General features: G+C 36.9%; 1 protein-coding gene across 3 annotated transcripts in view; it reads right to left on the reverse strand.

Moving 5' to 3' along the window:
- The window catches only part of HACE1 (HECT domain and ankyrin repeat containing E3 ubiquitin protein ligase 1), a 50,139-nt gene that overhangs the window by 11,857 nt on the left and 24,282 nt on the right, over positions 1-14,000 (reverse strand). For all 3 annotated transcript variants that reach the window (XM_052696732.1, XM_052696722.1, XM_052696742.1), the window contains 8 exons: positions 11,469-11,806; positions 8,299-8,367; positions 7,545-7,632; positions 6,589-6,700; positions 6,413-6,510; positions 6,136-6,223; positions 4,345-4,494; positions 740-936 (listed from right to left, as the gene is read on the reverse strand). In XM_052696732.1, the coding sequence (XP_052552692.1) occupies positions 740-936; positions 4,345-4,494; positions 6,136-6,223; positions 6,413-6,510; positions 6,589-6,700; positions 7,545-7,632; positions 8,299-8,367; positions 11,469-11,806 (1,140 nt within the window). The remainder of the gene's footprint in view (positions 1-739; positions 937-4,344; positions 4,495-6,135; positions 6,224-6,412; positions 6,511-6,588; positions 6,701-7,544; positions 7,633-8,298; positions 8,368-11,468; positions 11,807-14,000) is intronic.

Raw genomic sequence — 14,000 nt, forward strand, 5'->3', positions numbered from 1 at the left:
AGCTAATAAAGAAATTAATCACCCACTCACTTCACAATCAGACTTGTTTTATTGTCCGTATTCTTTCACGAATGACTGTATTGCAGGAAACAGGCAGAATCTGGCTAATAACACATATCCCAGTTATTGCAATGGCACTCTGCCTTAATGAAAATGAGGATTAAGCATACAAGAATTCGGTGCCAACTGCACCAAGAGGAACTAAAATTTTGTGAGAGCAAACGCTGACACCAAGTGGTCTTTACTATTACAACAGCTATCTGTGCTAGCAGCGAAACCGAATGAATACTGCATACACAAAGTAAACTACACCTACTGATACAATCACATAGTGAGTGAACTGGAAATGGCTGAAAAGCTTCCTGCAGCTTTTTATGTTACCAATTGTACTGTATACTACTGGCAATCTAGGACTGCCCTGCTACAATTTTACTTTTTATCAATTGCTACTGTTCTACCCTCCTGGTATTCAGTCATGACTCAATAGTATCAACGTCTGTAACATTTAAAATAAATACTGCATTTTACTTTCAGAAGTTCTGAGAGAAAGAAGAACAACGCTGAACACTTAATAGATACATCTAATAGTACTACTTCAGTAACACATCAAGCTAGAGAAAGAAAGGAGCCATTAAGTTTTTATTTTGTAGACTGTCTTCAAAAAAAATGAGGTTTTCAGAAAAAGAGTACAATCATTTTTTCTTGTATTGCCAGCCCCTGAATAAATCTGTACACTTACCTTGTTTTCCTGTGTAACAAGTATACTTGCACCCCCAGGCTTTAATGGCACTTCTTCCATTGCTCCAAATACGTCAGTTTCAACAGAAAAAGTCAGCTCTAAACCCAGATCACTGATATCATTATCTAAAATCCACTGCAAGTTCTTTGCATACTCTGGATCAATAGATGCTACATCCTGATAATTTACGGGTATACCTAAAAAGAAAAATAAAGATAAAATAAACACAAGAAGGGAAAAAGGGTTCTAATTTAATATATAGTATAAGATTGCCCTCTAGAGAGGAAACAGAATAATGCAGTAACAGAAAAGTGGGAAAAGGGATTCACCATTGTTAAACTACAGCAGAACTGTACTTATAACATTTTAAAAGCATTAAAGTTTCCACTGGATGTTTTTTTTTCCCCCACAGAGAAGCAAATGGCACACCTCTTGAGCAACAACAGCTTGCACAATTTTAGATGGCTTGTGGATTTCAGCAGAAGCATCTAACAATGAATGTACAAGGTTAAATAAGTGATTAAAAAAAAAAATAAGCTCTTCTAAAAAGTTTTTGTGTAACTTCTAGGAACCCATATTTATTTATTTTTTTCTTCCTGTATAATATCTCTTCTCCCCAGAAAAAGATTCATAGCTGGAAAAACATAAATAATTTTCTGCATTTTGGAAAATTCCTTCACTCTTCAGTTTTCTTTTTCATCTTTTGTTATGAGTTCTACTACTCAGTTGAAAAAAATGATTTATAGAAATTTCACATTTTCAAACTGAACTTCAGGTCACTCAGAAGCACTGAGACACACACTGAGGTGCCAGAAGTTTGGATTCCAGCCAAGTATGGAAACTTCTTATTTATTATCCCCTTCACAGACATGGCACTTGAGAACAAGTTTGAGCAAACATGTCAAGAACAAGGTGACTGAGTTTGCACAGAAAAACTACCTCTTCACTGCACAAGAAAGCAAACCCGAGTGACTTTATGAAGACAGATAATTTAGATAACTGTCAAAATAAATACTTGGAAAAGAGGAAGAGGGTATAAGTGTTAATAGCTTTAGAGAGGAAAACTAATTACTGGGAAGTATGTCTTTTTCTTCACAGTCGTCTTGTGCGTTTTTAGGATGTCACATGAATGTTCTGTTAGTAGAGGTTTTAACATGTTATGGATTGCAGGAGCAGCACCCCAGACAATATGACAATTAAAAGGTTAACAGCTTGTACAAACATGTAAATACAAAAAATCTCTATACACTATTTCACTGAACAGTCTGAATAGTGCTTGAGGCTTTGTAGGCTGGAGCTGGAAGTTTCCTTTTCCAAACAGAAAACTGTCTCTTTAGAAAAACTACAAAATAACTGGATTACAGCAAAAGAGAAAGTATCTTCTCTTCCCCTGTTTAAGCAGAAGACAGTTTGAAGGAAAAAAAGCTACAATAAAAAAAGAGATCTTAGTAATTTCTAACTGTATTCTTGCCTGAGTTCTACTTCTGTAATAGAGTACACTGATAAACAAAAAGAAAAATGAAGTAAAGTTTAAGAGCACAAATAAAAGTAATGTCATCCAGAAATTTAACATATTATAAACCATGTTTTAACTGTATTGTCACAAGAGTAGGAGATCACTGCTTGCCTACCGGTTACTGGTGCAAAGTGTAAAAAGGTGACGAGCCCACCTGAACCTGAAAGAAACTGGCCTCACTTGTTTTCACAGGTTTCAGCTTCTACTTATGGCACTTCCACTTCATGTCTGCTGACTAAACAGAAGAGTTCCTTTGAAAGAGGTTCACACTATTCCTCAGAGTTCTTGGCACACAACAGTGTACCATCACTGGGAGAGGCAAGTAAAATGAAGGATCCTAGTGCAAGGTGAGAAACCAGAAAATTGAAACTGGCCTCAGGTTTCAATAGGATATTTAATACTCCATTGCTTATGGCCCCCAAGAAGCTGAAAGGAACTTCTACCATGTCTGTAACCTGGAAACTTGTATTTGGCATGAACAACAGTGTACATAACCCATAGCTAAACTTGAAACAAAAATAAAATAAATTTTAAAAAGCCCTCAGAAGTATCTGCTGGTGTGCATCTCAGGTTCCTGAAATGAGAGGAGACTCACAAAGCTGAGGGAAGTGGCCTTAGGAATCTGTTTTGAATAAGCCACTCTAATGTAGGAAAAACAATTACTTTGGGAAACAGAGATAATTTTTCCATTTTACTGTGTTCAGAAAGTAACAAGAGTGACAAAAACCTGTGAACCTTTTGAACTTAAGCTTCAAACCTCTGAGGAGTTACAGGGTGTCAGCTCGACAGGATGGTAAGACCTTATTAAGAGGTAGTGACGAGATCTTACAGAGGCTTACAGAGGCTATGCGCTGCTGTTCAGTTTTCAAATAGAGAGATGCTTTGTTAGAAGAGATGCTGCCAACAGCTGATTTACATACTGTGCTAATTTCTCACCTCTGGAAAAATATCCTGCAGCAAGAGCAAGAAGCAAAAGAACAAATCTGGTAACCTGAGACAAACTTATATTTCAGAAGTGGCAGACATCTTTAAATTCAGACTACGAGAATGGGATACTATTGCAAAATAGAGAGGGAAAGGAAAGAAGAAACAAACCACCTGGTCATCCTGTCAATTTAGAAACCAGCAAACCTAATACATAATTACAATTCAATTCAAACTAGAAAAGAACCAAATTAATCAGTAGTCATCTCCAACAGAGGTCACAAGATCAACACCTGATTATTCTCAAAGCATGTGAGCAAACAGCATTAAAATGATTCCTGTTTCTGAATACAACACATGGAGATTATCCTGTAAGCGTCATTCTTCTCCTCATACAGAGGAATATCTTGCTGAGAGGCCAATCCTTAAGTCAGAGTCAAATTGTACCATACAAAGCAATGTCTATTTCAGAACCCTCTTACTACGTGAAGGAACAATTACTATGGAAGTCTAATGGACCATTGTCAATTTGGTGCTGCTTCAGACTGGTGCCTTCACTTCTTACCTAATACACAGTCACACAGCATAAAGCAGATCTAAGACAGACAAGTAAAAGTTAACTCTATTCCCATGCAAGAAGATCTTGAGAAAGATAGCTGCATCATCAGCGTGCAACAGTTCTCCCCAAATTCTTTTAGGAAAAAGAAACAGCAAATCTGAAGTTAAGAGACAATCTATTCCAGATTCAGCAATCATCACAAAAAGACTGCAGATAAACAAGCTGATTGTAGAAAATCAGAATGAGATCTAAACAATCCCTTGAACATCTTGATAGGGCTTAAAGTAAGGTGTGGTTCTTGAGGAAAAGTAAAACTTTTTTATCCATGTTCTTGAGGAAAAGTAAAACAACAAGCTATCTTACACCTCCAAAGACAACTAAGGAATAGCACTTCAGAAGAAAGGACGTTCTGCGTGATGTGGCAGTTCATAAGAGAGAGACTCGGTACAAAACAGTAATCACTGTCATATTATGCTGTATTTTGATATACTCAAAAGATTAGCAAGATTCTTTGCACTTTCAACACACATACAAAAGTAAAAAGGAGAAAATTTACTGCTCAGACAATTGTTGTGAGTAATATATAGGATTTTAATAAAGCCATACCAAGAATATGCTTGTAGAATGATCTTGTGAAGTAAATGTTCACCAGCTGCCTGTGATTGAGAGCTAATCCCAGGATCTGGCCTGCAAAGCGGAAGTAGTTCAAATGATCTGGGTTTACAGAAGAGTTGCTGTTTGGCTGGAAGGTCGTTCCTATAAAATAAGAACATAATAGGATTTCTTTATCTATATGTCTACTTTAAGTGAAGTTCATATTTGTCAAAACATGCTATTTGAAAACAAAGTTTTATTTTGGAGTTCCGGATGGCTGGTTTTGTTTGGTTTTTTTTTCTGTTCGTGTCAGAAAGACAGAAGAAAAATATATTACAGTGTAATGACATCATATTACTACAATGATACTGCATAACCACTCTCCAAGACAACACCCTGAAATAATTATCATCAACGAAAGGGTAAGCATGATCTGCTGAACTTGGTCTTCCATTTCCACCTGCACCTTTGCTCACTCTCGTGGGCCATGCTTCTATAAACTTGTGAACTAGCTCACAGGAAAGATCAGAATACATTCACTTCCTTTTGTCTGGATCCAGCCACATACAGACAGCAGACCATCCAGTCTTGGTCCTCTTGGAAGAGACCATCTCACACAGACATCCCTGCACTTGTCCTTTTAACTTTCAGAAACTGATCTATGCTTCTGTTGTTGACTGATATCCTTGTCACTCCTTAAGACTTTTTAAGCCAGAGGGCAAAACATTTATTACTGCTGCAGGTATGAAATCTTTCATTGATAAAGATTTGCTGTGTATGAAGTACCTAAAAGACAAAAAGTCAAATACAAGGTAGACCCATGGAGACCAACAGATCATTTTACCACAAAAGTGAACTGCTTGACTTTGTGGTTTTCTAAAGAGAAATGAATGAATATCACAGAATAGTCAGGGTTGAAAGGGACCCCAAGGATCATGAATCGCCAACCCCCCTGCCACATGCAGGGCCACCAACCTCCACATTTAATGCTAAACCAGGCTACCCAGGGCCTCATCCAATCTGCTCTTGAACACTCCAGCAGCAGGGCATCCACAGCCTCTCTGGGCAGCCTGTTCCAGCACCTCACCACTCTCTCTGTAAAGAACTTCCCCCTGACATCCAACCTAAATCTCCCCTCCCTCAACTTAAAACCATTTCCCCTTGTCCTGCTGTTATCAACCCTTTCAAAGAGTTGATTCCCCTGCTGTTTATAGGCTCCCTTTAGGTACTGAAAGGCTGCAATGAGGTCACCCTGCAGCCTTCTTTTCTCCAGGCTGAACAAGCCCAGCTCCCTCAGCCTGTCTTCGTAGGGGAGCTGCTCCAGTCCTTTGATCATCTTCGTGGCTCTCCTCTGGACCCTCTCCAATAGCTCTCTGTCTTTCTTGTACTGGGGGCTCCAGACCTGGACACAATATCTTATCTCTACAGCTTCCTTAAAGCCACAGAAGAAAGGCAAACACTTTCTATACTGCTGTCAAAGCATTATGTTCAACTAATACCAGATAGAAATAGAATGGAAACGTTAAATAGAATAGATTCATTTAAACCAACAATTCATTCTTCTCTTACAAAAGACAAAAAAATTTAAGGAAGTTTCACATTAAAAAGAACTCACTTGTAGTTTTAAAAATACATGTTGAACAAATCACTTATCTACACACAAATATAACTCTGTCGGTTTCATTTTTAGTAAGTAACAATCTTACAATCTGCAATCAATTAAGTGAATTTCAGATGATAAAAATGTTTTCATTACCCTACAATTAGGCAACAACAACAACAAAAAAAAAAGCAGAGACATACCATCAGCTGACTGGGTAAATAAGGCATAATCTGGGTTAACTATTTCACTGGATAAGATATCAAACCACTCACGCACCACACCCTGTCCCTGCATGTCAAAAGAATAAAACATATTAGTACCTAGAGCTTTTACTGCCAGTTAAGGTAGGTAACTACCTATTTCTTAATAAAAGCACAAGTTATTTTAAATTTTGGATTTCATTCAAACATTATTCATGAAAGACAGGATTAGTTTTTCTATATAAAGCATAAAGGAAAACCAAGCAATTTTACCCACCATGCCTTCTTCTCCATGAAATCGCACAGCAATCCCTTGCTTTAGTTTTGCACAATTTGCTTTAGAGACAACTTCACAGCTACTCCTAAAAATAGAATCTGAATATAAAGCATCAATTAATTTTAAGCATCAATTCATTTTACTTCAGAGACATCCAATTCTGTTTAAAATAATACCTCTGTGAACCAGAAGGATATCATTTTCATTGACAGGTCTGTGCACCATGTCTGAATCTGGTTGCCCTGAATGCAGATGTTCATAGAACCATTCACAACGATCTTTAAATGGCTACAAAACAAAAGGTAAACAACATTACATGGATGCATTCAACTAGAAAATTCCTTCTTCACAAGCATGGTGAGGAAACACCGTTCCATCTAACATCAGGCAGCACTTCTTTACTGTGCAGGTGATGGAGCACTGGCATAGGTTGCCCAGGGAGGTTGTGGATTTTCCTTCAAAATGAGTCTGGGCACCCTGCTTTGGGTGTCCCTGCTTGAGCTGGGCTTTGGACAGATGGACCCAGAGGTTCTGTCAAATTTCAACTGTTGTGCAATTCTGTGAAAATGGTTATGCACATTACAGATTCATTTTGAGATGCGCTGAGTTACTCAGTACTGTCTTAATAAGGTAGGAATTATTTTGGGATGAAGAAAGGGCAACAATGTCAAAATGGGCAAGCATTGCTTAAATCAGACTTCCATAATGAAGTTTGCCAGCTATTTTTTCCACTTAGCTGCAAATAGCTTCTGAAGAGTAGCTTTTTAGTCTAGAATTCACATCCCACATAAAACCATTAAATGTGTTTAGGTTATACAAGACGTCAGGCTCCTACTTTGCAGGAAAAACAACACACCACACTCACCCACAAGTAATCAAACAGGAGGAAACAATGTTTCACTGAAGGAGCTCCCACTAAGTAACTATGGCAAAAAATCAACTAATAATATGTTTAATAATGGTGTATTCACCCTCTGTTTTTTTCTGTTTAACTTAGAGCATCTCACATTCAGAAGCACTGAAGGACATAATTCTTCTATCCCCTCCCAGTGGGTTTTAAAAACAAACAAGCAAAAAAACCCAACTCTCTTATACTCATAGAAATTGTAGCAAAACATCTCTTGGTGTTTACCTGAGCTTTTATGATGTGCATAAATCTGGACATTAGTTCAGGACACTCAAGAAGGAAATGAAAGTGATCAAAAATGATTTTGGGATTCCTGAAAGAAAATATACTTTGAGTTAGAAGTCTACTAGTCAGAGATCTAATAAAACTTCATGACACATTAAGGCTACTCAAAGAGCCAGTGCAATTACTCCTATAGAACAGTTCCAACAGACCTTTCTTTTTTGTAACATTTTCATTACTGCTTGTTTCCAAATGACTTAAGCTACCTCATCCTTTATACAAATAGAAGACATACTCATGAGCTGGGCAGTGCCTGAAAAACACTGAGAGCAACCAAATGCACTAAGATAGTGTCCAGAAGTCACTACATACAACACATTTGAGCAAGCATGAAAGTTGGCATTCACCTCAGAAGAGTAGGATTGGAAAAACAGACGAGGCAATAGCCTGTTAAAAAAATTACTGTTGCTCTGTGAAAAATATTTTGTTCACAAAATCTCACCAAATCTTACAGAAGGTTTGTTTACAAATGCAGAAGAATTCATCTAAGCCTGAACTCTGAATAATTAATATTCATTCTCTCACATCTGGAAGGACTAAAGCGTGTTTGAAAAGACCAAGAGTGTGCATGCTGCATATGTCAAAAACAATAACCTCAAAACACAATTCTTTAGGAAGAAAAAGTATATGAGGTTGGACCATATTGGACATAAAAATAAACAAACAAATTAGGAACTGCACATTCCTCGAAACTTACCGGTTAACAAAACACTTCAGGACATCATCGTGTTTACAAACAAATTCTATAAAACGAGGTGACGTCATCCTGTTCAAAGAAAATCATAAGATATTAACGAAATTATTTAAGGAAACAGAAAAGAATTTGAATTACGTGTGTTATTGCATTCTATTTTTTAATACATTACACAAACAAAAACTGTTGGTTCCTAACTACTCAATCATTGAACAAAACACTCAGCAGCATTCAAGAATACGAAGATGCACATTTCTCTGTTGAATTCTCCCAACTTTCAGTGCAATAGAAACGCATGAACAAAAAGACTATTATTATATATACCATAAATGCACATTGTTCCATATGCCTGTTCATTAGCTACAAGTCCCAGAACACACTTCATAAACTGTACAAAGTGAGGAAAAGAATTAGGAAGAAATAATACTACAATGAACTCGTTAATTACAGGGGAGAAGGTGAAACTTAATAGGTTCTTGAAGAGACCAAATTACTTGCCATGCAAGCATCTTCTACATTAGCATGGAATTTTATTTTTTCTCCTGCATATGTTCAGAGAACGTGGGAGGAATTTACATGGGATTTATGTGGGTGCAAACTTGTTTACGTCTGTGTTGTGCGCTTCTCAAGAAAAAAGAGAACTACTTATTGAGTCCTTTAGTTTCTACAAGAGCTATATTTGCAACTGAGGATAAAATCATCTTAACACAGGCAGTATCTGAGAAAGGCACTGAAAAACAGTGCTTTCAAAAAGGATAATAAACCTGAAAGATCTCTGAAAAATTACTAGAACTCCGAGTTCTTAAGAAAATTAACTACCACAATCAAGTCAAAAACTACAGATTTCCAGCAATAAAAGTCTGAATATAACAATGCCCCCAACATCAATTTTATATAAAAATGAGCAGCTCTTTTATGTAAACTGAGCTATTTTCCTTCCCTCACTAAATTTCACTTAAATTTCACTAAATTTCACCATATTCTTTCCCTTATTCTTACAGAATTTAAACTAGTGAACAAAATCTTCCATGCTAAGTATGAACATTTTAAAAACACTATTTTAGGCCTGAGATATGGTCTGAGACTATTGAACAACTATAAGACAGTCTTTTCTTCACAGATTCTATGGCAATTTACACCTTTAGATGTAACTTACAAAAACTCTCTCAACTCTTCAGTTTTGATGCTGAAAACTTGTCACATTATATTTCAGTATTTTGACAAAGAACAGCTAGATTCAATAAGAGCATTCACAGAAGAAAAGTAATCGTGATGAGCAAATGAAAATAACCTTAATGCTTCAAATGTTTTCAGAGCTCAAGTGCTAACCCTGTTTCCACTCAGTAATTCATTACTAGATAATTTTCCATTAAAGCATGAAATGCCATCTTTTATCATATGAGCATTAAAAACAATGGAAAACTATGAGCTCTGTTTACTCTTCTTCATTAAACATAAAAGACACTCAAATCTAGAATTAGAGCAATTTAAAATTATCTTCTGTCTGAAAACGTCATTTGTTGGAATCAGCAAGCAAAACTGACATACCACTGATTCCCATTGCCATGAAAATTTTAGTAAAGTAGAATAAATATCACATTTTTACATTTATCTACGTAGATCTGAGAAATTCTTAAAAAAAAAAATAAATTAAAAAAATAAAGTAGAATTCAGGCATAAACTGCCTTATTTTTCTGCATCCCAAGTTCTTCAAGTTACCAATTAATCACTGAAACAGTTCTGATTCTCCTAGCTTCTATGACAGCTCTTAATTCTACACAGTATCCACAAGGTTTTTCCCCAATCCCAGCATAAAACATGTGGAAGAACAGAACCACTGGGCAAGGTCCACAGGCAACTCAGCAGGATACAGACAGCCTCAAATTTAATAATCCTATAGGCATAAATCGAAGGGGAAAAAGATACACTTATTTCTAGAAGTATTTCTACTCTTCATTTGGCTGTCATTAACAGACTTTATTACAACTGCATCTTAGCAAGTTTTAATGGAGATTTCAATAGGAATAGCTTATAAGCAGTTTCTTAAGTAAAATTAAAAGGTAGAATACAAAGCATTTGTTGAAAGTGTTGATCCTCAGAGCATCTTCCAGAATGCCCAGAGAGGAGACACTAGACAAAAAGTACTGGCTGACTTGGAAGTTTTTGATCCACTACATTTAGAGAAAGGAAAATCCTTGCAGTAGCAGGGAATAATCAGGAGCTATCACAGAATCACAAGGACTGGAAAGAACCTTCAGATATCATTGGTCCAGCCCCCTTGCAAAGCAGCCCCCCTACAGCAGGCTGCACAGGTAGGCATCCAGGTGGGTCTCAAATATCTCCAGAGAAGGAGAATCCACAACCTCCCTTGACAGCCTGTTCCAGTGCTCTGACACCCTTACTGTAAAGAAGTTCCCTTGCATATTGGTGCAGAACTTCCTATGCTCCAGTTTAGAAAGAACCTCACTTCTAACTTCTCAGGGACCTGGATCAAATCTCCGTACTTTCTTAACTCTCCACTCAGGAGAGTCAAAGGATTTTTCCTTGCACGTTCACTTGACAGATATAAGCAAGCCTGGACAGACTAAGAACTCAACTACAGAGGACACACTTTGTTTTAAACCAGACACTGATGGTATCTAATTTACATAAGTTATGTCACGTCTGTTCCACACAAAATAATACTTGCTAACCTGGGGCAGAATTCCAAGTGAGTGTTATTTTGAGATAAAAGGCTTCTTTTGAAAACTTCTGCCTCAGCTGTCATTTTCATACACAGTCTGTATTTCTTCTGAGATCAATTATAGTTGTTGCAGGATAATCACATTAAACTTAAGGATATTTTCACACTAAGAACCAACAGCAGAAACAGCTAAATTTCAAGAGATCAAAACTACATTGCCTGCATGTATCCCACATGATTAAAAAGAGACAGTCAATATGAAACCCATTCTGATAAAGTTACCAAAAGCATTAAGCAAAATTTGCTGTGCCATTCAATGCATCATTAAAGCAGGAAAAAAAAAAAATCAAATAATTGAACTAATGAAAGCATCAGGAAGTATGCCCTTGACTGCCACTAATATCATCTGGTCAGCACCAACACTCTTCCAAGAAAGCATATATGATTTTAAAAATGTAATAACTCAGTTAATGAAAAGTATCCTCCTTACCCCTGAGGCATCTGACAGGAGCAGCACATATAAAATGCTTGAATGACAGCACTTAGCCTGTTTGCTGTCATGGAGATAACATCCTGGCCATCAGCATAAGCTTCCTGCTTCCCTGCAACTTCATATGTTTTTGAGTCCCCTGTGTCAGCAGATAGCTCTTTTCTGCTCTCTGTTCCTGCAGCAGCAAAGGAAGGCGTAGGAGTAGCATCCTGGTGATCTGGTCCTTTTTGCTTCAGCAAAATAGAAGTAATGTTGGCAGAGTCCCTTTTGTTTTTCATCAGCTCTGTGGCTATAAGAACTAGCCATTCGTCTAATGAGTGCCAGAGCAGTTCCAGTGGCTGCAATAAAATATGAAAAAAAAAAAAAAAAAAAAAGAACATGTTCACCTTAGATAATGTGATGATCACATCATTAATATTAAGGCAAATAAACATCATTCACATTTAGAAGTTCTAAATAATACTTCAGAAGTCATGTTAGACATAAAACTAAAATATTCCTAAAAATTCTCTACTTGTAGCCACAAGCACAAAGAGAAAATTTCATATGGAATGGAAACAATCAAGGAGGAGAAAGAAACAAAGGTAAAATAATTTAAAGAAGGGTCAAAAACTGAACTGTTTAACACAGTTTGGCTTCACTGTTCTTACACAGCACAGCTCTGCCCAACAGCTGCATCCAAAGACACTAAAGCACACCTCTAGTTTTCAGACTAAGAGCTAATTAGTGCTTTCTTAAGGTCCTGGTCAAAAAAGCTCCCCAGAGGTGGATAGAGCAAGCCCTAAACAGAGCCAAAGATTCAGACTGATACATGCATCTAATAAATTGAGTTTTATACACAGCATGAGATCACACAGCTCATTTTGATAGTTATCCAAGATATCTCAGATCAGGGGTCACTAATACCCTTCTGAAATAAAAGTAATACTAGTAGGATATCACAGCAATTTGTAAAGCTATGCATTTCATTTGAACAAAGTCACTCTTTGCTCACTACGAATGTAATGAAAACCTGGCACAATTGTATTGTTACACGTCTGCTCAGGTGCAGGCAAAGAATGGGAAGAGCTGAGACACTTGTGGCTCCCTCACAGCCATTTCAAAAACATCAGGCCCAACAATGCTATTCCTTAATGCTGTTTAAGTGGGCACTTCACAAGTGTACATTTTCTGAGTACAGGGAGGTATTTCTGACTGAAGCTATCCATAATGTTCCAAAAATCAAAGGTGCACACATTCTCTTTTCCATATATTACTGTTGAATCAACATTTTTAACCAACTTCGGAATTTAAGGACTTAGCAGGTACTGAAAAGTACATTCTCAACATCTAACCCTACCTTTAAATATTAAGGGCTATTTGCAGCAGAGAGTATCAGGAGACTAGATTATTTGGAACACTGTCACTATACCTAATAACCATATGCTCACAGAACAAATTAATTCCCATATGAAAGCTGTGTATTAAAAACTCCTGTTGAAGCTTACTGTTAAAAAAAACTCCAATATTTCCATTTTCTCCAATAAGATATTTAAGGAAAGAAAGCCAGTCTGCTCTCCATGTCTGGTACTGGTACTGTTCTACGTACCATATGAAACTAACTTCTTGCCCCTAGCGACCACAATTCTCTCTAGATGGCCTGTGGTGAATTACATAAAAGGAACCTCTGTAAAGCAGAGATGGCCCTGTGGTTTTCTTACTCTTGACAAGAAAGAACTATCCTCAGCAGCCTCAGATCAAGATACATTCACCTTTTCAATTTCACTCTAGATTACAATAACTCTTCAAAAAAAAAAAAAAAAAAAAATCCAAAATTCATGATAGGTGGCAAAATTACAAAGAATTTCTGACGTGCTTCAAAGTATGTTCAAACAGTACACCAATATAAGAAAACTGTAACACAGCGTTGAAAAAAAGAGAAAAAAGTTTTTCTTAATTTCTTATATTAGATAAAGCATATTTTTGCATCAGCTTTTTAAAAGTCATCATGCACAGACCTATTTGAACATAAAGGGAATGTGTTCAGAAGGAAAGAAAACAAGAAGTCAGCAACACCCAAAATTGTTTCTCCATGTATCTCACAAGGGTGCCATAAGACAGAACTGCTGCCACTGCTACTGCAACAACATTCTCCAAATGGAAGTTCCCCAATCCATTCTCAAATTGAGACAGTGCTGGACAAATAACTAGCATTCTATACAGTAAAATAAGACAATATCTATAGGCCTTGTTCAAATGAACAGCATTCGAAGAAAGTGCTGGTGATGCTGGTACCAATCAAGGTAGACAACTCCCGGGTCTCTTCCAGTACCACTACCACAATTACCAATCTAATAATATAGAGATATAACAAGGGGCTTTCCCCTCTCCTGAAAAGGAGTAAACAGTCCCCAACTTTTCAAAGTTGTGTCCCATCACATTTTCAAAGTAATAACAAAAAAAGATATAAAGGGAACATAATAATACAAGAGAAAGGGAAGTCAATCAACTGACTTAGAATTATTTTGTACTAACTATCCAGTACTACATCCA

The sequence above is a fragment of the Tympanuchus pallidicinctus genome, unplaced genomic scaffold (genome assembly GCF_026119805.1).
Source record: "Tympanuchus pallidicinctus isolate F22 unplaced genomic scaffold, pur_lepc_1.0 scaffold1, whole genome shotgun sequence".
NCBI lineage: Eukaryota > Metazoa > Chordata > Aves > Galliformes > Phasianidae > Tympanuchus > Tympanuchus pallidicinctus.